This window comes from Chaetura pelagica, unplaced genomic scaffold (assembly GCF_000747805.2).
Source record: "Chaetura pelagica isolate M959 unplaced genomic scaffold, ChaPel_1.0 scaffold68, whole genome shotgun sequence".
In the NCBI taxonomy this organism is placed as follows: Eukaryota; Metazoa; Chordata; class Aves; order Apodiformes; family Apodidae; genus Chaetura; species Chaetura pelagica.
This window is the reverse complement of record NW_009954407.1, coordinates 4206886-4234067: the sequence shown is the minus strand read 5'-3', so window position 1 is coordinate 4234067 and position 27182 is coordinate 4206886. Positions and strand designations below refer to the sequence as shown.

The following is a 27182-nucleotide window of genomic DNA, read 5'->3' as shown; positions in this document are numbered from 1 at the left end:
CCTATTGTACCTTATGTTCACAGAACAGAGCTAAAAATGCAAGGATAGCCCTGAGTACAATTTTCAAGTCAGGCTGCTGTGTGACTCTACCTGCCTTTCTTGCAATAAAGCAATCACTCCCAGTTCCTACTGATATCCCGTTTTCATTCTCACACACTTTGGAGCAAGTGCCTGTGCTGCTTTTGATTACCTTTGTTGTGTTTCCCCCTCCTCCCCCTCCCCATTGAAAGGCACTGGGGAATCTAACCATCTGTTCGTGAAACCTGAAATAGACCTTCAAATGCCCTGCTGCTGTCCTTACTGTTTTCTTCTGGTCTTTCACTATTCTATATATGATCCCCAGTTTAAAGCAGATATAGGTAATATGTCTGAAATAGCTTTTTATCCTGCTTTCTATCACTTGACATCAACTGTTTGATTAGGTTCAGTGAAGATCTGAACATCTGGCAATTGTAGTTTCAAAATCTATGGCAAAGTGCATGCCCTGCCAAGAAAGTGCTACTGCAGGAAGCATGATTTATGCAGGCTTTCTCTCTCCTGAGTCCTCCCTAATAAACAGAAAAGAGCCCACAGACAGGCAATTTCTAGTGCTTGGAAGGATGTCTCTATGAAAACAAGGGAAGCAAAAGGGAAAAGTCCAGTCTGGTGACTGGTTGCCAGTCTGTCAGGTAGTGCCAAAAAGATGACTCTACTCTCTCTCCTGCTGCAAACAGAAATAGTCTGTAATAGTCTCTCATTATGTATATTTTATTCTTACCTCAGTCTGCACCAGGTAGTTCCTTTGGGTACGTATGTGTTTTAAGAACCCAAATATGTTGACTGTCCCTTCTTGCTGAATTTGCTGCAGCATGCTGTCTAGCACTATGTATGTGCCTGTCCTTCCAACACCAGCACTACAAAACAAAAAAAGAGTCTTGAGCCTGAAGTAAAACAATAATGAAAAGACCTGTTACTTATGCATGGCTTTTTCTACGAACTGGTATGCAGGAAATATTTTTCTCTACAGGTCATTTTATTAGATGATAGATTTTGAAAAAACTTCAAGGATAGTAATGAAGAAAAATATTTTCCACTCATCTTTTCTTTGTGCAAGAACAGATCTGAAGATAATCGATAATTGTCTCAAACAATTTTTAAAGTAATTTAAAGCTTGTAGTTTTCAGGCTTCTGATATTCTTCAGGATACTTTGTCAAGTATACCTGGAAAGGATGGTATATGTCAGCACTTGGGCACAGTTAATGTGCTCAAGTTCTGTGTTGAAACACACATCACTATAGATGGACATTTGCATTATGTCACCCATTACAGATATAGATGTCTAAGATACTGGACTAAGAAAAACCCCAGGAAGTGGCAGAGCAGCTGAAGGCTCATGTGTAAAAGAAAAAGCCTAATGCCCTTCAGATATAGCTAAGTTGGCAAGCAATGGTTGAAACTCTTCTTAAAAAGGGAAGATGTACAAAATAGCGTTAATCAGCTAACTTCTGCTGTGAAATCTGACTCATTTAGCAGAAAACCAGCTGTATTGCAAGATTAAAAACAATATTTTTTTTTAGTAAAATATCTGGGTAAGGAGTATAAGGTCAAGAGATCATTTTTTGTTAACTAGTCACACAAGGAAATTAGTCAGTTGTAATTCCTCTCCGTTCTAAGGACACATTATGTGTATTGGCACACATAACTTGTCAGCAACACTGTGCTGGGTCTGCACCATTCCTTACGGGCAGATCCAAGCTCAGTCCATACATGCTGGATCAGTCATCTTATTTCTTACACAGAATTGGTATAAAGCATCAGTAGTGAGCTTGGATTGCTATAATAAACTGTCTAAATAAACATGATATAAAATTGAAAGGTCCAAGTTCCTAACACTATTTGACACAAAAAATAATGTACACTTTCGATGAAAGGAAAAACCTGAAAAGTACCAAAAAACCAAAAATAGCTAAAAAGAGTTTAATGAAGTCAGTCATTTGTGTCCTCCATATATCCTGTAAAGATAAATAAAAATTACATTTCTAACATGAGATGACTGCTTTGAAATTCCATGATGCATGGGGAGAGGTGAACTAAAAGCTGAATAAAACTTCCAAGAGATAGAGATGAATTATACCTATGACCCAATGGAGAAGTCTGACTGAAGCCACAAAACTTACCACTGTTAACTTTTTAAAAACTCATTTAAATTGAATTAAAAAGTATTGGTGATCTCTCTGCCAGCTGGCATGGATGTCAGACTTGGCATTTTGGGGAAACTCCTTTTTTGAGCTTCCCAAGAACAGGCAGGATGTAGATAGCAGAACAAACAAAAAGTGAAATTTTCATTTTCCAAGCTAAAACCAAATTTCAATCAGATTAGATCATCCCAGAAATAAAATATCTTCATTTGCAGCATTTGTGAGGCGACTTTACCTGTTGGCTTCCTCAGAGTCAGCTCCAGAAGGACAGAATTCATGAGGAGGTTCTCTTTCCAAATGTTCCATCAAAGGTGAGGTACTACAGTGGAAAACCAGAACCTGCTTATATATTTTACAATAACCTGGTCCTTCTCGGGCGTTGTGAAGTCATTCCAGGCCCTACAAGCCCTTTTTTAACCTATTTTCCCTGAGCTGCCCAAATTTAGTGAGCACTGACAGAACACCTGCCTGCACACTGCAGCACACGCAGGCCTCAAACTGTTCCCCAGAATGCTCCTCCACTGCAAACGACTGCCAGAGCGCAGAGTAATGTTAAAAACAGTAAAGTTGTAGTTCAGCCAGGAATAGAGTGAGTCTTCTTTTGTGGAAAGAGCTCCTCTTGGGATTACAGAGTATCCCTGCACCAAAGAAGCCATAAGCCAAAAATATCCTGACAATGGATATTTGCAGAAATGAAACAACAACTGCTATGAATGTATCTGGTAAGCTCATAGCAATCAAGATGGTAGCATAGAAATGTGCCAAAAAGTAAAAAGAAAAGCATTTTTGCAAAAAAAAAAAAAAGAACATGGTACAGAGCAGCAGCATCTTGTTTATGGAGATTTATAGAAGTGGCGCAGACAGTGGATTAGTTGGTCTTACAAGGACAGAAATATCAGCTAAGAAACTAATCTTATTCCATCAGAACTGTTAAATGTCAGAGTAAGATTTTGCTCAACCCGCCACTGAAAGATCCTTTTTTTTTTCTGCAAAACCAAAGCGGAGTGAACCTTGCGGCGGTAGAAACCACACCTGCAATGAACCAGAACAGGCCCGACCGCGTGGCGCTTGGCGTGCGACGCCTTCCGCACAAAGGTAAGCACGGGCAGCGTGTACTCTGGGACACCCATGTCAGGCCACTGGGTGTAATGGTACTGAGTTACTATGCGTCCACTAGACCTCCCTTTCTGGGAACCCTGCAACAGAAAAATAATTCCATACGTAAGCAGCCCGCATCTGAACGGCAACTCCACTTCGTGTTGTTCTCATACCTGACGGTTCTTGAATTAGGACTGTCCCTGTTTAGTTAAGAGCATGTCACCTAGCTCTGAAGATTTCAGCTTTCGGAGAGAAGAGGAAGGACCAGTGCTTCTGGCCCATGAGCTTATCCTCTAAATGGAAAAACAACCTGGCACTGTCCCTTAGAAGGCCACAGAGAATGACTAAGACCACTGGAGGGATAACAAATTACAGTTGCTCTTAAGAGTGATGAGTTACTTCTGTCACTTTGCCTCTCTGCTGGGTGGACAGAAAGGGTAGGATACACCTCACCCAGCTTTAGTCATCTACAAAGGAAGTAGCCTTGTGTAGGCTGCTTTTCTAAGCTCCCTCCCTCAACAGAAACTCAGAGGCAGATCACCTCATTCAAACATTGCTTCCTAGAGCAGGCAGAATAAATCACTTGACAGGAAGTGCTGCACTTTAGCCATTAATTGTACAGGGAGACCAAGAGACTAGATGTCTAACATGTAGGTGGCTGCAATAAATGAAGCTTTCAGAATGCCCCTCAAAGCAGCCATTGTCACACTGCTGAGCTGAGAGCATGCTGGCTCTAATTGCAATAAAACAAGGTGTGGATTCACCTCTTTCACAGGGGGGCAAAAATTCAATCCTTAAAATAGAAAATTGATAGCTGAGGTGGATGATTTAATTAATACTGTATTTTCTACCAGGTGCTCTCTTTCTGAAAAGGTATTCTTCTGCTCACCAGGCAGGCAGAGTCCAAATCAGCTCTCTAGTGTGATCAGAGCCTTTTCTCTGATGGTCCTACATCACATCAGTACTACAGGCCAATACCTTCTCAATTTGTTGATCTGGTCAAATTAACCCTGAAGTCGATGAAAATCGTTTCTGACTGAGACCTACAGGATTCAGCTTTACCTAGACAACAGAAAAGAGCTGCCAACTGCCTCAAAAAATGCTCTGAACAGCTTCCAGCACTAGCTTTTGCCCAAACTGTGTTTTTGGGTTGCCACAAACCTTTTTGATCTTTGTGTTTCTAAGAGTAAAATTCCTCACAGTGTAATAGGCAAGTACATGAACACTCTTCTGAGTAACCAAGAAGTTCCCATACTCTTCACTACCTTCTGCAGGCCAGTACTGGTCACATTTTCTCTGTTTGAAAGCAAATGAAAAACAGAGAAAAGTATTAAGGAAACAAAATGTCAAAATAAGTAGCTGAAATGTTCAAATTTAAAAGCACTGTCAACCACAAAAACATGCAGGGACTCTCAATATACCTAGTTTATAATAGACATGTTCTTCAGCATAAAAGAATAAATAATGCCTTTTTGCTGTAATTATACAAAAAAGCCATTGTCTTCCTTGCTTATCCTGATTCGCACCCAAAATTACTGTTTTCTTTCATGTGATTATGGTAGCCTGTAGATGGAGCAGTGTACAAGATCAGTTCTGGTAATTCACTGATAGATTCTACTGCAAGTAAAAAAAAATGCAATACAAGGCAACTCTTCATTTGGAATACTCCAAAAAAGAGAGTTTAAAATTATGCTTTAATATTGTGTAACTTGACATTCTATAGGCATCAGAATAAAAATAAAATCCAATGAAAAGAACAGATAATCTATAGGAAAACCAGGAAAACGTTCAAGCCAGTAGAGTTATACATAGCTTTTGATTAGTTCATAGCATGGTCAAGATATAAGTATACTTATATCTAATCAGTGAGGGTAAGACTGAGCTTGTGTGTGGTCAGAATATGTAGTAGAGAGCTCTGATGTCCAGCCTTTTGGTTAGGCAGCCGTGTAGCCTTCTGTAGGAGTACTAGAACATGTTTATAACATGATCTTATAAATGAAGTGGTACTCCCAGTGTGGCTCTTGTCTGCATTTGCTGTATCTGTATCTATCATCTGACAGACGCTTACTAGGTCATCTTATGAGACTTACATGCATTTCAGGCATTGCTGCCAGTTATGTGGCAAGTGTGATGCAATGCCTCCTCATGGGACCCCGGGGTACATGCACACTCCCATCCCATAACCAGAGAAATACACATCCTGTGCTGGAGTTTGACCTCATATTGTCTCACTGGACAAACGTGTATCTATTCTTGCAGTAGGAAAAGGGACTCTGGGTCTCACAGGACCTTAATGGGGAGCAGCCAGTGAATATCCAAAAAAATTCACCTGAACTACAGCCTTCTCCTTTCCAGGTCTAAGGCATCCCAAAAAAGAGAACAACTAAGCAGAATGTGGCAAAAGGTACACAGTCTAGCCAATCCTAAAAGTATACAATAAGTATTTATTTCAGCATAAGAATTTTTTTTTTTAAGCTAGAACATGGTATTTTCAAGACTTGTTGACAACTGAGTGTACATTATTTCTTTAGTTTCATGCTACAAGTCCTCAACTTTGTACTTCTGTAGCCAATCCTAGTACAAACGACTACTACAAACTGTTGCTTTTTGCTCAATAAATGCCTAAACCAGATATTTAAAGGAGTCTGCTAGAGGCAGATATATCAACATCAGAGAAAAAAGACAAAGGTACTCATACCCTTCCTTTCTCAACGAGATTAGTTATCATCACAATAACTTCTACGTTATGTTCCCATATCATTCTCCAGAAATCTTCTGCTGTTGATTTTAGTGGCCCTTGAGCTGCAATGTAGGCTTTTGGCTTGTTGTAGCCCTAAATTGAAATATAACAAATGACACTTGTCAAATCACAATCTGTGAGCAAAAGTAGGTCGGGAGGAGTACATGACATTTTATGTATCTATTTTGAAAGAATCTCAAAAGCTTTTAAAGTACTTTTGAATGTATAACTATCCAAATTGCAAAAACCCTGTGGCACTAGATGACATATGAATGCAACTGTTATGGCAATGTTTGTCATTCCAACTAATAGGATATATGTTCAAGTGTCTGTGTTCTGGCAGAATGTTGACATGATAGTGATTATGAGACATCTGTTATGACAGTGGTTTAAAAAATTAATCAAGATCATTCACTTGTAAACTACTAGGCAATGAAAACTGAAAAAGTGGTATCTTGGTGAAGGTCTCAGCAAAATGGCACCTTCCTTGTATGAGATTATCTCACACTGAAGAATTAACCATTTATCCAAAATGTATATAAAAAAAAACAAATCAGATGTGAAATGCTTCTAAAATGACTCAGTTGTGGCAAACATTTTTGTTTCATAAAGGTCTTAATTAAACTGTAGCTGCTACAATATCAAGATGGATTCAAGAAAGAATTGGAGTTTTACCTGTGTTTTAAATTCGTAGTTAAACTTTCAACTTAGATGATTAAATATTTTAACAAAACCTGTAATATTGTGATACTTTTAAAAAATTTAGCCTATTCACCTCCACACATCACGTTTTATAGGAAACACTGGCAGATAAGTATGTTGGCAGATAGAAAAAGGCACTTACATCAACATAGTTTGCATTAATGTAATCAGTCAGTTTTCCATCCTTTTCTGCAAGCTGTGCTAATTTAACCCTAGTATGATCATCTGTGGTAAAACAAGGGAGAAAATAAGCATAGTTTTCTGCAATAATTATATCTTTGTATAAGAAATCTTTTTAACAAATAGTGAAACGGATTTTTATGATACATGACTAATACAGTGACAATCACATACACAAACACCCTGTGCTTGGGTATGAATAAAATTCAAAATCTTAGTTTGCAGAAAAATAGACTAATGAATCCAAGGATTCAAGGGATTCAGAATTCAGTTGCCTGAGCAGCAGCACCTGGGCTCATTGTAGGCACTGTGACATATTCCCCTACAGCCTCCAGCTGCTGTTTGTGAAGGAGCACAGGTCTCCTGTACGTTCTGTGTCATGACCGCGAAGCCTGCACAGTGGGATATTTCCAATGCCAGCAGGCACCAGTGTTTAGGCACATTAGCTCCAAGTTAAAGAGTGGAGACTGGAGAGCAATGGGACCCCAGAGAAGCTGGACAGGAGCCTCAGGAAGAACTGATAGCCTGCACTGATTCTAAGGACTACAGACTTCATTCAGTTGCACAGGACAGTTCTTGCTACTTGAGCTGCCCTCAGCTGCCTGAGCACCGCCCTGTGATAACAAACCCGCTGGGTTTGCACCCTTTGTATGATCAGGTACAAACATAGAATGGCAGAGAAAATCCCTGACTTTCTGTCCCTCTAGAAGTATCTTAGGCCAGTTGGAATAGGATTTCTCAAATGCTGGTCTACATTTTCTTCTGCCAAATTCTGTCTCTTTTTCAATTAAGCTCTAATCAAGACAAATGCTGAACATACATTCAATTTAGAGCTTGTTATCAGAACCAAGTTGAAACACAATAGAGAGTTAAGAAAAATAAGTTAAGCAAACAAAATGACCACGAGCCCAGAGGTAATAGCTTCAAAGAGAGATTAAAAAAACTGCATAGATGTGTCTCTGAAAATAAAAAGCTGGGGTAGTGAATAAGGGCAACACAATGAGAAAATGTGTCTTGGCTAATGAAATTGATCATTGTGGCAGGGCACAATACAACATAAAAACAGTACGTTTACATTTATATATGACAGTAAATACATCCAGGGATTGTGAAGCTCCTAGAGAGGATAAATCATCATTATTCCAGATCAGAGATGGATTATTTTGGCAATCAAAACACAGCTTCTTCGGCTTTATAATGGCATTATAATAAAATCTCCCAACTCCCTTTGGGTCATCACAGAAGACACAAATATGTCTTGCTAAGACATGCTCATCAAAGCAGTAGAATGCCAGAGGACTAACCTGAAGAGATGTAAAATCTCATGCTATTCCTCTCTGAATATTTTGCCAAAGATTAGCCAGACCTTTTAGTATAGATGTATTTTTTTTCCCCTCTAATGACATACAAATCTATACTTGTCTACAAATATTTCTTAAATAAAACACCAAGTGATGCATTTACTTACAAGCAACAATGTTTATGTATCGATTCTTATTCTTGTTGTCGGGGTGATTAGAGCTGTCTGATGTAATACCTAGATCTACAGTACAGCTCTGGATTTCCTGAGGGGGAAAAAAAAAAAAAGGTATGTTATACTTTAGTAAGTATTAAGATACATAAAATGTCTTAAAATACAGTAAGTCAGCAAAAAAAGAACCACAACCAATGCCCAATTATCTATGATATTTTACAACTACTTCATTGCTAAAAAAAATGCAGTGAAATAATTCCTTACCTGGTAAAACTCTCTCAGTGTCTAATGAGGGAATGAATGCAAAAAAAGTAAAAAAAATCAAATTCCACAGCACAGAACAAATGGATAAAAGAGTTTATATAAATTACAATTACTATATGGGAAACAGTTATGGTCATGCAATATATATCTCCATAATAACAAGAAAGCTTGAATATTTTGACATAGCTCTTAAAAGAAACAAGAAGTAATTTTCCTGTTAAAATACTGGCATGTATGAAATATTTAGCTGAAATGTTAGACCTTAGGCTGTTGCAAGCTTATACATATGAGCAACATCACTGACTTTAGCCAGATAATCTCTCTCTATAACTGTTTGTTGGATTTACTATTGGTCCTTATAACTGCATCAGTTTCTCTGTGGAATGCTTTTACTCCTTTTGCCTTCAGCTGTAAAACCTTCACTGGTGCAGGGCAGCTCAACCAGCCTCATGGCACTCTGGTGAAGGGCTGCAGTCATTGCAGCCTTCCATCTGCCACCAGTTTTTCAATGAATCCAACATTTTTATAAAGAGATAGGCCTGAGAAGACAGGCAAATCATCCGTAAGACCCATAAAATTAACCAATTTTATTGATTACGTTAATTGTCAGGAAACTCAGGCATTTATAAGGTCCACAGTGTTAAACAGGAAATAAGGAAATATGTTCTCATCACTAAAAGTACTACATTACTGTTTCTCAACAGTTTTTAGGATTTATTTTATTAAAAATCACCTTCAGCTATTTAAATATATACACATACATATGAAAATGGTTACCAGTCTGAAAATTAGAATTTAAGTATGAGTTGTTTTATAGAAATAAAAGTAAAAAGCCCAAACCACCCCTTTACTCTCCAAATGTATGATGACTCTGCAAGGACAATGAGTGTATTTCAATTTTCCACATCTTCCAAGTTTACTAATTCTGGGGTAGTTTGTAAAGTCAAAAAGGGTCTCCAGGAAAGGAGAGGACACTGAGTTTTTTGTAATCATTAAAACAAGCATGAAATGTTTCAAGTGGTGCAAGTGTAGCTCAGTGAGATATATCTTTTGTCTTTGGATCACTGCTGTAATTTAGGACAAGAAAAATTTAGGATGAACAATTTGATTTCTGTGTTTCTGTTCTCACTAATGGTGAAAGAACTTTGTTACCATTGAATTTACAGACAGTCCTTCACCATCTGCTCTTATTAAAAGCCAGTCTAGCTGGAGCCCAGTCCTGTCAGTGCATATGCACAAGTGTAACTTATCAACATGTGTACGACATTGATAAGTATTTACAAATTTGGCCACATAATCAGATGGATATTCTGAATATTAATTGAATTGAAGAAGAAATGCTGATGAAGGAGGTTAGGTGAATGTTATGGAATTTTTTGTCCACTAGATCACAATATATTGGCTGGGGAAACCAAAGCAGAACCAAAAGATGTAAAATAATAATAATAATAACAATAATAATTAATTCATTAATGAATAATTAATAATAATTATTTTCAGTATTGCTTTTGCAGCAGAAATATTACAACTATATTATAAAATAATAAAGATCAATTAAAAAGCTTCTTTCTATCCCAACGGGCTGATTTTGTTAGAAATGATTTGTGAAGAATTTTAATAGCACAGCTTTAATTACAAAAATTGGGTTTGTAATGTTTATGTGACTTAAGTTACAACTTATCTATCTCTAAATTGCTTGCAATGCATATGAATGTGAAAAACAATGAAGTACATTAGCTACATATGGTGACATTAACATTATATGACAGAGTATGTTTCAAAATTTGGAAATACCTCTTATGAACCATATACTTTAAGAAAGGAACTCTGAAACTTTCACTACCACATATGAAGACTATATTAACTCCCCCTGTTAATCAGAAATCTTGTCATGTGTACTCATTCTATTTATTTATTCATTTATTTATTTATTTTCTCTCTCTGTAAATGGAACAAGCAAATGTGGGTAGCTTCTGCAAAATTCAGTTTGCATTATTGTTGGAAAGGCTTTAGATCTACAACTATATTGATAAACCATTTATACTGCGTTATCTTTGCACAGTTTATCCACATGATCATTTAATATTTTTTCACAATGATATACATTGCCACTTCAATTTTTATAAATCTCCCTAGTCTTTATCCATCAACAGTCCTTACTGGGCTCCCAGTCCTCATATTTACATGCATTTGATAAGTTTATCCCCAAGTCAGAATGTAATGCCCAGTTCTTTGTTTCCAGGGGTTTAAACTTAACAATATTTGTATGTGCTAAGAAGAAAGGTGACATCATAAAGCCATACCTCAAATTCTTCAGAAAAACCATTACTTGCATGTAAATCTGCAACATGTTTTGGAAAATGCTTTATTGGAATTGCTCCAACATCATCTTAGGGGTGGGAAAAGACAAAAAATATATTTATGAAGAATAAAAAGCCAGTGACATATAAAGAAGTTTATATGTAGGCAATCCACACAACATCCTGAAATAAAATTTTTGGCATGAACTTTGGATATACAGCTCCTACAAAAATAAAAACACTCTTTAACATCATTAACATTTCTAAAAGCATTCTCAAACACTTATACATTTCTAAGGGTCTATTTGGAACAAAGACATAGAAAATGCCTTGCTAGGTTGGGTTCTGTCTTCAATCCCCCCAAATCAAGGTGCTGATTCTGCAAGTTGAGCACTCAGAACTCCCTGTGAAGTCAAGGGCAAATGGGAGGATTAGCAGTTTGCTAAAAGATGTTCAGAGAAGGCAGGAGGAGAACTATGAATAGAATCAATAAAGAAAGGATGATGAAACAAAGTTGCCTGGGTGCTGGTTAGTGTTACCATGGAGCTCTGATACAGTACATGGACTAGCTGCCTCCTTCCAAGCCTACTAAACTAATGCAGCATTACGCCAGTAGCATCACTTTAACTGATGTGTTCCTTGTTTGCATCAAAGGAAACAACTTTTAATCTTTTACTACATGAGTGAGTACTTCCAGTAGGGAATTTCCCCGCCATTCTCCCCATGATTCTATGTTTACTTATTGATAAAAATCTTATGTCTGATCCTTAGAGTATTGACTGCAAATTTTCACACCAGGTTTTAGATTTTGGGGTTTAAGTGAAAAATTTGTTTAAGACTTTTTGAATACCCACAATGTCTACGTTCTCAACCAATAAATGTGATGGATGCAATTTCTGGGTCCTGATACTCAGCTTGAATTTTCCATTTGATGTTTATATTTTAGGACATCTCCTTTTTACCTTGTACAAATACAGAAAAACACTCTTGTGCAGAACATTCATTAGGGATCATGACAAAAACCTTTGGGACTTTTAATCTTCTTTTTCCTGCAAATATGCTATGTAAACAAAGTAATCTGTTCCGTTAATTACCTGTTAAAGGATGACATTATTTCAGCTAGTTTTGGTTCTGAAGAATGATTTTTTTGTTTGCTTGTTTTTTGTTGGGTTTTTTTTGTGTGGTTTTTTTTTGTTTGTTTTTTAACCTTTCATGGATTAATAATATTTTTATTTTATAATTTGTAATTTTTTCACTGTTTCATATGAGAAAGAAACATCAAAACCATTGAACAAGGAGCTGTTATTTACATTGATGGATGTTCAGCACCTAATAATTTTAGCTTTCAGTTACCAAGAATTTTTTAATTTGTATTGAGATCCATCTGATCTTCCAGAGACATGAATGGATCTGAATACAAAAAGTGAATTTAACCAGGCAAGCCTGAGCGAAGCTGAACAACTATGTAACACTATCTTCACCCTTGGGAGATGAAACCTGGCATAAAGTGTTTATCCTAATGACATGCAAACACAAAACCAGAAGGGAAGGTAAATGACCCTAAGAGTAAGGACAGGAAAGGAGAAAGATACTCCAGGTTTGGTGCAATTACTGTTCTATTTTCTTGCCCATGCTAATGTCCCAATTCAATCACTTCTCACTCCGGGAACATAATTTATGTCTGGATGGCAGGTATCACTTCAAACTGCTTAAAAGTTGATATTGGGTCCAAATATTGTCCTGTAATTCCTTATTTGCTCTGAACGCATATTCGAATTATACTGTGATGAGCCAGGGCATTTTCTGTAAAAACCTGCGGTTTTCCTATCTCTGCCAATAAAACCCCACAAAAGGAAAAGCTAATATAAAATGAGATCTGTGGGGTGTGCTTTTAGTAATAGTCATAATAAAACTCTAAACTTAGCAGTTACCAAATGCTCTTCCTGCTCTATGCTCTTTGCCAGTGTTATATCACAGTTAGTATCAATTGCTATAAAATTACACTGCTGAAACACTTGTGCAATAAAAAAACCACAAAAACTGCTCACTTGATGTCTGATGCACACAAAATAAAACAAAAATATTTCCACAGTGTTTGCAGCTTTTAAATAAAATTTTACATATCTTTCAATCATTTAGAAACACTTTAAAAGTTAATATTTACCCGTATTTCACAAGGAAAACTTCCAGCATCAAGTGTCCTGGTTTGAGCCAGGATGAAGCCATTTTCCCTTTTACTGATTTTTTTTTCCCTTCAGTAAGCTTTCTTTTAACTAGTAGCAAAGTGTTCCAGCTAGGACTGATAACAAATGCTGGAATGTTTATGCTATTGCTGGAACCCTAAGGTCACATCTTTGCTCTGCCAGCTCAGACACTATGGGCAGATCTATGACCCCCCTGTAGGAGGCTGAGTGGGACAGACAGCAAAATTGGCCAGAGATATTCCATTCCATATATCTACGTAAGCTCAGAGGAAGGTCAGAGATCACAAAAGACAACTTCCTTCCTGCTTCTTCTTCCCTTCTCTTCTGTCAATGGCTGGGGTCTGGGGAGGACTCTGTCCCTCCATCACTGTCAATCCCCCGGCTCGAGCTCTCCTGACCCTCATCACTCTGTGCTTTCTCCAGCAGCTCCGGGATTTTTTGGGACTGTTGGCAGCTAAGGAGAGTGCTGTGGGAGTTGCTGGGGGTGGGGGGATTTGCACATTCCTGAAAATATTAGTATATAATTGTTTATATTTGTTTATATCATTAGTGTTTAATCACGGCTGTGTAGTTGAGTTTTCAATCCAGCCAAGTCTCTTATTCTCTCTCTCAGTCCCTACGTTGGTGGGAGGGGGAGGGGATTGAGAGTGTTGCTGTCAATCCTGAGTTAAGCTGTGACAAAAAGACATGTTTTAAGAAATCAGAATAACTGTCATTGCAATTATGTCTTCTGACAATGGAAAACACTGTCTTCTTGGGGTGACATGGTCAGAAAAAATTGCAAGAAACTATACAGTTGTATTGCAATATAGTTATTGATAGAGAGTAAAAGCAGACATTCCTATGATTGCCACTTGACATTCATGCATAATCACATGTTTTCTGAAATCCAGCTATATCCCTGCCTATTAACCATTTAGAAAAAGGTTATGGATCTCATAACAATAGCAACCAATACAAGAGGCATTTAAAGATGCCTAAAATTCTATTACAACAGAAGTCTCCTGCTTGCCATTTATTTAATTAACTGTGTCCACTAGCTATCTACACAAGGGATGATTTTGATTTCCTCAGTCATTCCAAGGAAACCTATCCCCATATGTAAGAGCACTATTTGAAAAAAAAAAACATCACCTAAGGAACAAGGTATGTTTTTCACATGGGTGAAAATGTTGCTTAGAATCTGCTGCAGACTTAATCTAATTAAAGTAATTTCTCATTCTACCCAGATTGAAAACCTGGGAGGGCTGCACATGTTTCTCTGATACTCTGAGGAGGAAAGAAAAGAAACAGATTCCCCAAATAACTGTGGTGGATATGGTACTAGGAGATGCTAATAATATTCTGCACTTTCATTTTTATCAGAGGGTCACACAGAACTTCACCAGTAGCAACTATCCTAGTAAAATTTGTAAGTTAAAGAAAGCATTGTAACTGCAAATGAAGTGCAGAGAAATGAGGCATATATTGGTCCTGCTGGAAAAAAACCCAACTGGTCGTGTTCCATACATAGCTGACAAATTCAGTTAAAGGCAAAATTAAAGCAGATTATGTTGCTGGTATAATCCTCTGCTTTGTGACTGAGCTAGAGCTATTTAGTCTGGCCCAGATGGCCCCACTAGCAGCCACTTTCAGTGTGGCTGCACCTCAAATGGCTAGAAGGCATAGTGCACCTTTGAGACAATTCTGTAAGGTTTGCTACTTACAGGAGAGAATATAAGTAGCACTCGTCGTTATCTCTGTCAAGTGCATGTAGGTTTATTAGTGGAAGAGAGTACAACTCTCTGCTTTACAGATGTTAAAGTACATGATGAACTCATCTAGAAACATTGCAAGGCAGCATCTACCAGCATCAAACATCAATCCACAGAATAGTTGACAAAAAATACCTGAGACAGGGAACACTGGGGCTGGGGGAGCAGAAATCACCCGAGGTGATGTATTGTCTTCTAAATAAAAGTGAGCAGTCTGGAAACATTTCCTAGAGAGGAAGAAACATGAATAAATATTGCAAAAAATGAAACATCACCTGAGACCTTTTGGAATTCTGACATTATTGAGTAAGAAAGAAATAAGGGTTTTGAAAACTAGTTTTCAGAGTGTCAAGTACTACTGCTATAATATAAACACTCTCCCAACACACCACCAAATGATGTATACAACTTGAGGATGCTACATTAACTCTGCATAAAACATAGTTCATGCATCTTTACCTATGCCAGGGGCAGAAGATAGAGAACACATCAGACATAGTGAAAGCTGGAAGAGGGACTCTGAATCAGGAGCTACAGTAGATGCTGCACAACTCCAAGTATGCAAAAAGCCATTGTCTTCATTGTTTATCCAAACTGTCACCCGTAATTACTGTTCCCTTTCATGTGCTTATGCTAGCCTGAAGATACAGCAGTGTACAAGATCAGTTCTGGTAATTCATCAGTAGATTCTGTTGCAGGCACAGAAATGCAGCAAAAGGCAACGTGCCCTGTACTGGACAAAACGGCGGCTCCAGAATGACTGTGACTGGGGCTGAACAATCTTTTCATCATGGAGTTGCAACATTGAGGGACACCTTAACCAAGGAGGATTTCCTGAAGCAGGCAGGGAAACCCAAGAGATGCTATCGTTGTTGCAAAAAGACGGAAGGATGAATACAAATGGAATCAACCTTAACTATGACCCACAATGTTATTTGTGTCTGCATTGTAATCCAGATGTGAAGATATTAAGAATAGCATCTGTTAAGAATCCAAGCTATTCAAGGGACTAAACAACCAACTGCTGCTGTAAGCATTGCAAAGCCTCCTTAATTAAAAAATCTTAATGTGATTAGACATGCTAATAACAATCTTTACTCTAGGTCACAATCTATTTGAAGCATTATTCAATAATCTTTAAATTTAAAATTAAACATATGCATCAGGAAAATATTAAACTCATTTAATATTTACTAGATTCTGCTTCTTTGAAGATGGTGGCTAAAGGTATTATATGATATTTTGCTGTTCTGTGTATTCACTGGTGTTTTAAATACTTCTGTGCTATTCCTATATCATTGCATGGACAAATCTCCTCACATAACTTATAATAAAAAAGGCATTTTGAGGCTACTTTGAGAAACAGAGAGGGAATATGTAGATATTGTCATTTCCAGAACCCCTAATGCAGATAATAAAGTTTATTTGAATTGGGCCTCGGGGAAACATGCTCATCCTCTTGGAATGTGCTGGGAATTTTCTCTCTGTGTACAATGCAAATTATCTTAAAACACAAAAAAAGTGGACAGTTACATCAAAGGGAAAACTGGCATGCAAAACAGTTGTGGTAATTCACATGACAATTAAATTTGGAGTCCAGCTAGAATCGTCTAAAAGAATATTTGTAATGGTCATAGAAGACTTTTGGCTTTGCATGACATGTTTGGAGTAAGTCTATCCATTATGTAAGTAATTTTACTTAGATTTCGGATGGAGACCAAGAACACATTCCGGATGTGCTTGGGAATATCATTCTAATTTTTAAAGAGGCTCTGCCATCAGGACCCCATAGAGTTAGTGGCTGCTGAGGTGAGAGAGACTGTCTCAATGCTACCATAACACTCAAACAGACTTGTGTGCAAACCGCATATAAGAGGTAGGCAAGTACCAAAGTACTTCAAATCACTAAACACTTTTGGAAAGTCTGGTCCTGCATGCTGGGCATCAAGAATGCTGATGTACTGCTTTTATTAAAAACAGAACCAACCAATCAACCATGCCCACTAGCCTGACTAGAATAAGTTGCCCAGAGCAGTGGAACCCATCCCTGGAAACATTAAAGGTCAGTTCGGACTGGGCCCTGAGCAACCTGATCTAGTGGAAGATGTCCTGGCCCATGCAGGGGGGTTGGAACTAGATGACCTTTGAAAGGCCCTTTCAATCCAAACTATTCTATGATTCTATTATTAAAGCTCTAAAACAAACAAACAAAAGTCCTCCCTCCAATGCCTACTGCTTATTAACAATGATAATAGGTAAAGTTTATGGACTAACACTGCAGGGTTTTGTCACCTTCTTGCTTGAGAAAAGATTGAGATAAACCCAACGTAATTAGCATAATGGCTTTCACATCTGAAGCAGCACTTAAAATGTCCTCATAATATCCCAAACATTCACTCTCCCTTACTGTGCCACAGTGTCTTTAATCTTTAACTAGTTAATTGTGGCTGAAAATAAATTACACCCTTAGCACATTTGGAAGACAAATTCATAGGAGTTGACTTAACCTGTAATAAGACTCTTAAATAAGCACTCCATCTGTTTCTGCATCAGCAGTGAAAGCCTTCATGACTAAAGCTAATATTAATAACCATGCCTTGTTAATTATCACTTGTTGTTAATGAAAAAAGTGATGACTATTTCAAATTTCCAGACAAAGGTCCCATCACTCAATGTTAACCTGATTATTTAATTTACACCTTTCATCACAGCATTTAGATCTTCAACCTAAAACTGTAATTTGTAATTTAGACACTGCATTTTTTCAAATACACACTTTATATATGGAGATAGTGCTAAGCCATTGAGTTAATTAGTGACTCTATCTGTACAGGAAGGCATGCAGCAGCAGCTCCTCAGAAGGGGTACTAGAACTGAATGAACACTTAAATGTGAACTACCTGGGACAAGGCTACACCTCAGACAGCAGAGGACATTGGCTTTCTGGTGTGTGGGCCCCAGGACCTTGGCTGAGGATATGTGCTGCCTGGGGCAGGGACTGCTCAGAGCCTGTCTGGGATTGACAGGGAAACAGACAATGCAGGATGGCACTGGGTGAGCACACCTCGAGTGTGCCCATGTGCAGGGTGCTCAGCACTTGTGCCAGCTGAGGCAAGGAGCTGAACCTCGGCAGTCAGAGGCATCTGTCACAGTATGGGCTTGCACATCGACTGCTTGCCCAGAGTGGCCTTAGAGGCACAATTACTTATTTCTCTGATAAATTCAGGGTCTTCCGTGCTCATGGATTATGTCCCAACAGGTCTTCTCACTTACCACAATTTATTTTTAAATGGTTCTGATCATAAGGATATGATGGTTCCAACAGACTTTAAATGGATCCTCAATGGATCCAGTGATTCAAATTATTCAATTTTTAAATGTTTCTAATTAATTTTTACGTGTTTTTCAGCTGAAATTTTTGTTTTATAATTTTATTAACTCTTATTTATTATTTGATGTCACATAGTTGAAAAGTTTTTCATTGTGGCTGGAGGAGTGTGGCATTGATAAATTCAAAGGTGTATTTACTGAGCTTCTGCACATGAAAGTTTAACTGTCTTTAGACAGGGTTCTCAACTCAGTTCCTATAGACCTAACTGTGGGTTAGGACTGACAGAATCAGTTCAAATTGTAGGTAAGAAAATGAACATTCTCTGACAGCTGTGTTTCAATGATACAGGGTGGTAGAAGAAAGCTAAATTCTAAAAGACTGCTCAGGGTGTTGTCTGTCATTGGGTTGGGCAGCTGGAACTGCACTAGCAGTTTGTTGTTCACGTTACTAGAGCTAATCTCCTGCTGAGATCCATATATACTTGTTGAAAAAAAATTTTGAATGGTGCAACTCCCACTGACAACTGTTACCATTTTACTGTTCTCCAATCTCATGATAACCATTAAAAAACCTGATCTGCACAAACAGTCTGACCTTTATTCCTATACATCAGTTCATCAGGTTTATTTTCATTGCTCACTTCTACCAACTGCACCAAAAGAGTACACACATGCATAAGCAATTTCCAGTATATTGTACGTTGGTACACAGAAACTTAGATAGAAACAAATAGATAAAGTTAATTCAGCACAATGGGAATAATAAAGCCATCCAGAAATTAAGAGAACAGAACAAGGATATTCAAATGCCCTTGTTGTGTCTCTACTGCAAGGACTCAGTCAAGCAGATACTGGCATGGATACACTGCAGGGTTGGACGGAAAATTATCTCTAAAGCTATAAAAAAAAGTCCATCCGGATGACAAGGCCATTAAAAGGACAGGCAAAAGAATCTCCTTGTTTATTCCACTGTAATCTTAATCATGCTGAAGAAATGAAAGGAAAATGACTTGCTTGAAAACTGCCTGAATTACAAAAGATTTGATACACAGAACTAGCTTATTTCAAAATTGTGTATTTTTCTGCTGGCAATCAGGCAATCTTTAGAAAATATTAAAAGTTTTCATCCCTGTCAGATAAATTATTATTTTATCACAGAAAGATTGAAATTGTGCCAAATGAGACAGTGAAGAGATTGAGGAATTTCCTCAAGTGCTGATTAACAATTTCATGTCAAAAAACCCCCACCAAAACCCAAACAACAGATGGTAGAGAATTATTTTTCTGATTCAAGTCATTCAAGTGAAGAATAAAATAATTTCCCCCTTTTTATTGCTGTTGAGAAACTGTAACTTGTCCCTCTTGGTAGTTATTTGGTTTTCCAGTCAAACAACACAGCCATTGCTTATTAAACACACCTTTTGCATATTCAAATTAGGACCTAATACTGGAAACAACTCAAAGCACAATTCACTCAAATACCCAGCTAGGACAGACAAATGCATTTTTTTGAGTACTATTCACAAAGAAATATAGAATAGCTTCCTGCAAACCTAAACTTTTTACAAACTTTACTAAATGAAAATAATTGGCCCATATTAAAAAAGCATTATAAAAAGAAACATGGACAGCTGACATCAATTATTTAAAAATACATTAAATCAAACCATAAGAATTTTTATTTTAAAACTTCCAGGCATAAACTGCATAGCAATAGGGTCAATGTTCTAATTTATAAACAGGTGAGTGTCTTGGCACCTTTGAAAGAGGGACACAAAGTCCTACCTACAATATGTACTGTTTATGTTTCATTGCTCTGAAATAGGAAATATGTTTCTGGTGTTATCATAATGCCAAGAAAGTTTTGCTGAGGATTAATCCAAAAAAGAGCTCCATATTCTATTTTGTAGTACACAAGAAATACAGAAAATATTAAATCCAAGTTCAATAAGATATTATTGCTAATGGGATTTTTGTTTTATTTTGAAAGACCTATGTTACAGAATTGTTCATTCCCAGAGAAGGAATACAAAATGAACACAAATGTTATTCGACAAAAACAAGCTTGTAACGTGTCGGATTACCAGAACTGCACTGTGCAATCTGAATTTTAAAATGGATGGTGTTCTTTGGGAAGAGATTTCAAATGCTATTTAGCTTCTGGGATGAAACCCTTTGGAAGATGAATATGAATGTTCATGTTGTGTAACATGAAAGATGGGAAAATATTCTCAATATTAAAGTGTTTAGCTGGAAGTCCTGTGATGGACAGTATAATTATCCAACTGAACATAAACTGAGAAATTAGTTGTGCAATTCTTAAGGCAATTAACTAGTTATTTGGAGAGAATAAGAAATCTTGCTGAATATTCATCACTGAAAAGTGTCTTTTATAATGTCTGACTTGCTAGCATGTTTCTGTGGAACAAAAGAAGCTCAAACTCGATTTCTTTAACATACTGTGTACAGGGATGGGATGCATTCTGTCCCTATGTGGGACATAACCTGCTACACTGACAGAAAAGGTGTCAGAAGACTAGAAGCAAAGTCAGTAAGTACAACTCTGATACCATAGCCTAGAGATTATAGTAGTCAGTAGCTTGGAAAGGGCAGTCTAGGGTTTAGTTTCTTCACCACTTTCATATATTGTAGTTTAAGTAGGATTGAGTATTGAAAAGAAAAACCCACAACAGAAGAAACAAACTCTAGAAGTATTTGTGAGATGTTTGGGCCTGGTTTCACTCTTGTTTGTACAGCTCCTGAAAGAGTAAGGTTCTTGCTGCCAGTTTATGTGGTAGCACTGCAGAAGCAGTACCAGGATTGACTTCATGGCAATCACCAGACAGCAGGAATCTCCACTTCAGCAAGCTTTTCCCATGTATTTCCCCCTTCTGGACCACTACATTTCCTTCCTGGTAACCTGCACACCTGAGAAACTACTATGGCTGTGCGTGGATTTTGAAAGCCCTATGAGAGCTTAAGCAGATGTGTTCTTAGGAAGACCCTCTGGCTTTATCTAGAACTGATGAAACAGAGAAAAAGGCTTAAGCACTGCCACACACTGTCACAAGGCCAGTTAGATTCCTAGTATTCTTTTAGCTCAGGCCAACTTGCATTATTTCACACAATGCTTGACACAGTTTGAAGTTAGCACAGGGCAGAGAGCATTCCTGGAAGGTGATGTGTATGCAGTCACTCTTGTTTTTGCCCCCTATGAGGGAAAAGACCAGCTGTACAGAAGAAATCTTGCTATGCCAGCTGATCTGTTTTATTTCAAAGTACAGACATAGTCTTCTGCACTTACTGATTATGTTACTATGATGCTTTATATCAATCAGTTCTCTTTAGCCTATATTTTTCCTTAAAGTCTTATCAACTTACGAAGTCACAGAGAAACAGATCCATGATGGAACCTGAGCACATATGTACACATGAAATGCACCACTAGTTACCTGGTCCATGGTTTGAAAGGCTGGGGGGGCAAATTTTGTTGTGGAGATAGGCAGAATCACAAAGTAGAACAACTTTTTAATCACAGATCATCATAAGAGTCACTCTGTGTGTGATCTTAAAACATTTATACTATTAAACTACTGCAGTTCTGTTTTGCATGCAATGGCAGCTACAGCTCAGTCCTACATATGAATTGCTTATTCACATAGTTCTGTTGAGGAACGTAGTCTTATCCTAAATTGACAACTACTTTTCTTAACTGTTAGAGTGTTGGAATGATAGGAAAAAAAACCATGCCATGCTATCTATTTTTCTTATCCCTCCTGTTCTTCCTAGTGCTCTGCTACGTTACTCATCTTCTAGGCATTAATAATCACAAGAAATTTAATCAAAATATCACAAAATGGAAATAAATTATTTGCAATGGTACAACCTTCTGCAATGAAAAAGAATTGTAGTTGAGTGTTTTGGACAGAAACCACCTTATTTTGTCAGCTTTATCTCACTGCAGCGCTGCAAGCAACGCAATGACATGGTGAGAGACAAGAACCTGTCTCCATCTTGTAAACCAGCTCAATAACATCAATCACATTTTCCAAATCAGAGCTCTTTAGAACTGAAAAAAAACCCCAAAGCAACCAAAAAACAACTTACCTCCAATATACGAGAATACCCACAAGAATCACTAGACAGATAAAAGTCAGGGCTGATACGACCACAAGTGGTATAACTGTCTTCTTCTCTGATTCCAGACTCTCAGCTAGACCGATACGAGACTCATGGCTACTATTACTTGCCTCTGCAGTCAGAGAAAATTGAAACAGTCCATGTTTAAATTCTGACAAATGCACAGCATGAGTGAATGTGTCTTATAATGAGCCTACTTAATACCACTTACCTCTATTTTTTACTATTTACTGAAGAAAGTATATACATTTGCAAACCAGCTTACAGAAAATAAGCAGACAGAGGGTAAAGCAAAGTGTTCAAGCTTATGTGACTCAGCCTTCCAGCAGTGGAGAATTCTCTTTGTAAGAACAGCAGATTGTTGTTAAAATACAGGAGAAGAAAGCTTTTTATTTTCATCTGTTTATTAGCTGAAAGCCAACTGAGTTAAGGAATCTAAATATATAACATTGGAACCTGTAAAGAGCACTTAGATATTAAACTGTCACTCATATAATGCAAATCACTTCTCTGACTAATACATCAATGAGAACATTTGCTTAATGTGTTCCCTCTGTGCTTGCTGTACTGCACTTAAGTCTTCTGTATTTTAATAACTAGCCCACTCTGTAACTTCCCTTAGCGATACATTATGCTTCCTTTGAATCCAATTGCAGTACTTCTTCCCCCAACTATACTGGAGCCAGAATTACATTGTGTATCTGCAGCTTTACAGGCGATCAAATTACTTTTGAGATGTTGTCTAGATTTTACATTTCTGTCAGCCTCATAATGCTGGGTGACAGAAATATTTGGCCACAGGAATCCATATGAAGAGGAAAACAACATATTTTATAATCTTATTAAAATAAGTGAGCACAATGGTGGACGGGGCCAATCAAGCATTTTTAACTTTGGTCATAACTCAAAAAGTAAACACTTTGAAACTGTGATTTTTACACAAAATTACCTTTTTTTTTTTCCCCCCCACTTTGTGCCTTTTACCGTGATTTGTAACCATTATATGAATTAAAACAGAGAAATAAACACTTTTGCACTTGTTACAATGTTTTCTGCCTTTATGAACACTCCTAATTCAATTAATGTTCTGCAAGGAAGCAGGATTTTGCTGTCTAGAAGTCAGCTGTACTCCACTGGGATTCCAAGGGGCCAATTCTACATGAATAAAAAGTTTTCAGACAATAGGGAGGAGGGAATGGAGTTTTATCTGCCAAAAACCAAACCAAAACAAAAAACCAAAAAAACCCCCACAAAGTAAAGTACATGACCTAAGTATGATGTCAAAAAACAAACAGCTTCACACAGTACAGATTTCCAGGCAGCTCTCTGCTTCCATTTTCTTCAGTTTAGGGGCTTTCAAGGCTTAATATGCAAAAAGGGTCTAGGCTCTGATCATGCAAGCAGCTTCTTGTTTTTACTTCAAAATACTCAAATCCTCAAATCAATCACTACTCTTCAAATCCTGCAGCTTAGTGTGAAAAGGGATTGCAGGCAGAAGTCGCTTCGGAAAAACCTGTCCCCAAGTTTCTGATGAGTAGGCTAAAATCAGGATTTACTATTGATTTCAGAAGAAACTACACGTATGCAAGAGAGATCAGAATATGGTCCCTTTGAAGCATTCATACTTGCTTGTCCAACTCTGGACTAACACACAGTCTTATCTGTGTGAGGACAGGGTTCTGTCAAACTGCATGACCAAATCCTACTACCATTCCTTCTATGTGGATTGAAGAGCAGGCATCTCCTAGAACAGGAAGTTTTCTTGCCTACTTGGCCATCACTTCAAGGATGGCAGCTGAAAAGGCAGTTTCATCTACAGTAGATTTCTTTGCTCCATAATAATTGGTGTGTTTGGATTCCTTGTGTATTTCTTTATATTAACTTCTACAGTTTTTCAACAGAAGTTGAAAGGTTCAGGTAGCCACGGAGGTCTTATGGAGAAAGCCCTTTTTTTGGAGCAAGCATAACTATGTATCAACAATGACAAAGACTGGGAAAAATTTAAATGGCAATTTTTTTCTGTTAACCATCACAACAAGAAGACATTGAATCAATTTCTGGTGAATTCACTGTCATGTATAAGTAAGTTCTGAGCCAAGGAGGTTTGGGTTTTTTTTGTTTCATTGCTTTATAATTGAATTAAAGCAAAGATGCCTTTGATTTACGGGACACCATGCTAGACATGCTCACAATGAATTTTCAGTTCATTAAAAGACAATATTTGGCATCATTTATTGGAAAAAAATAATGTACATTAAATGATACTGCATAGTGTCTTTCAATAATATACAGAAGACAAACTCTAAGGCTGTTGAACTCCTCCTCCTCCAGCTGTGTTTAATCCTTCCTGAATTACTATCAGTAATAACTCAAATGATACCCATTATGTAAACTAGAAATCTCCAGTGGTATCACTCATTCACATTAGGAGTATAAGTTTTGAAGTGCTGATGTTATTTTTGCTGATTTTTAAAGAAATGTTATGCAATTTACATAATACCATAACTATCTGCTGACCTAATTATTGATTCAGCTTTATAACATCTATCTTGTTAGGACTCATGTTAATTTAAGTATGTTTTCTACTTTATTTGAATGTTTTTTTTAAATATTATTTCAATTTGTATTTTTTATGTTTCACATTTTATTAGCCCCAAGTACACAGAGCATCAAATTGCTGCCTTCTTCTACTAGTTCTGCTGCTCATGAGTAAAATGACCTCTTGTGATTCAAGTGTGTGTTTGTAGGAATGTATTGAAAAGCTCACATTCTTTGTGGAGTCCATTCTTTAGTGGATTTAGTTGGATGATACTGCCCTCTACAGATGCTTTGAGTACTTAATGGAAATTTGTTTTCTAAAAAAAGCTATTCAAACTTGGTTATTGGGTTGTGGCTTTTTTCAGAGATCACAGATACTGGTTCTGACTTTACTCTTGGATTTTTCAATACTCTAACAGAGGGAATGCAAATAATATGTCTGAATACTTGGAGTTTTCCACAATGTATTTCTAAAACCAAAGAAAATGCTTTATATTTATCGGGTTCTAATCTATGTGAGGTTCAGTTTTGCCTTCTGATGTTATCCTTTGAATCACAAATTACAAACACTCTTACTGACTTTCAGAGTACTAAACAGGAAAATTGCACTAAATATAAACTGGTACAGGATTATCTGGCTTCAAGTATTCAAAAATGCATAAATCTGGCATATAAAGGCTGCATCTCACTGAAATCTGAAGGTGGCATACAGAGTAAGAATGAAAATGAATGTTTCTATGAGTTAAGGTGAATCAGATTTGAATTGAAGCATCTTCTTCCTTGCTCAGTAAATCTTAGAAAATACAGAACAAAACACAAGGAGGAAATGTGCTGCTGTAAGTTAAAAAAACAGCATCTCAGAGGCATGTTTCCTCTGGTGTGCTTCCATAAGGGCAACACTAGTCTTTGTAGAAAGAACTTATGTCCCTCTTAAACCTTCAAAATTAAAACTAAACAATTAACAATAAAACAAAATTCTGTTTTATATTGTGCATCACCCAACTTCTGCTGACAGTACACATCTATCCAAAAGCAGAGCATGAATCTTGCTGCTGATTTCAGGTGCAGATTTAAGTAGCCAGAAGTAGCATTCGCCAGAGAGCCAGCTCAGCATGCACCCCCTGTTCCCCAATGTTTCCTTAATTACACCCTCTGGCACTGTTATGTTCTCCTTTTATTATACACAGATAAACCTCATTCTCTATGGCACAAAAGTATCCCCTCACAGCTTTCCATGATATTCATTAGACTTATCCATAACTAACCTGCCTCAGAGATGTTGAATACTGATGAGTGATCGCTAGTAACAGATGAGGCTGATGACTGTGATGATCCAGGAGTTAATTCTGAGTTACCTGCTTCAACTGCCCCTTCAGTCTCTCTCTCATTAAGGTCAGGAAAACTGAAATCTGTTGAAGTTTCATTATCATTAAGGCTATCTGAGGTACCTTGGCCAGAACCACTCTCTTCATCACTTGTAAAAACAGCCCAAGACTTAGACTCTGGTGTCTTTTGCAATGGGACACTAGGAGTTTGAATGTGGTTCTCCAAAACTGCTGGGTCGTTGTGCTTCTTGGGCATCACACTTGCTGTCAGAGTTGGTATGGATGTATAATTACGTCTGTCCACGGCACGGTTTATCTGACTGTCTGATGCAGCAGTCGAAATCTTCTCTTCTTCTTCAGGATTCTCAGAATGGGAGCTTATAATTAGGTTACTCTGATCCTTGTTATTGTTAACCTTTGTATCTTGCTCCTCTACTACCATATCCTGAGCTTCTCTATGGGAAGTGCATGAGATACAGTTACTTATAGGGAAGCCATCGTCATATTCATCGTAGTCATCCTCAACTACAGAAGGCCACAAATCGGTACTGGACATGATACTGGGAGACAACCCAGAGGATTCTCTAGAAGGAATCAGCAACCTACTCAAAGTTACAGGGATCTCACTTTTGGAAGGAACAGCTGTAACAGAAATATGTACATTTGGTAAAGGAAGAGTGTGATGAATGGACACGTCAGAATCAGAAACAGCTGCAGGCATGTGAACAGGATCAGAACAAGGTGTAGAACTTGAAGGCACAGTGGCAGCCTCACTTCTTTCAAAAACACTTGAAGAGATACTGATGTCTGCAGGAATACCTAGGTGGGGTGATGTATCACCTGTTAGGAAGGGAGTTGTTATGGCATTCGCTGCTGGGAGGGGAAAGGCATTTGTATTTTCTAAACTGGTCAGCTGAAATGAAACATCACTACTGTACAATGATGGCATAACCTG

General features: G+C 37.5%; 1 protein-coding gene across 1 annotated transcript in view; it reads right to left on the bottom strand.

Annotated features, from left to right (window-relative positions):
* Positions 1-27182, bottom strand: part of PTPRZ1 (protein tyrosine phosphatase, receptor-type, Z polypeptide 1) — a 136705-nt gene that overhangs the window by 9583 nt on the left and 99940 nt on the right. Inside the window, exons 13-21 of the mRNA XM_010004306.1 lie at positions 22332-22476; positions 15030-15121; positions 10940-11025; positions 8367-8463; positions 6861-6943; positions 5975-6109; positions 4438-4572; positions 3211-3374; positions 758-893 (exon numbers count right to left, since the gene is read on the bottom strand). Coding sequence (XP_010002608.1) covers positions 758-893; positions 3211-3374; positions 4438-4572; positions 5975-6109; positions 6861-6943; positions 8367-8463; positions 10940-11025; positions 15030-15121; positions 22332-22476 — 1073 coding nt within the window. The remainder of the gene's footprint in view (positions 1-757; positions 894-3210; positions 3375-4437; positions 4573-5974; positions 6110-6860; positions 6944-8366; positions 8464-10939; positions 11026-15029; positions 15122-22331; positions 22477-27182) is intronic.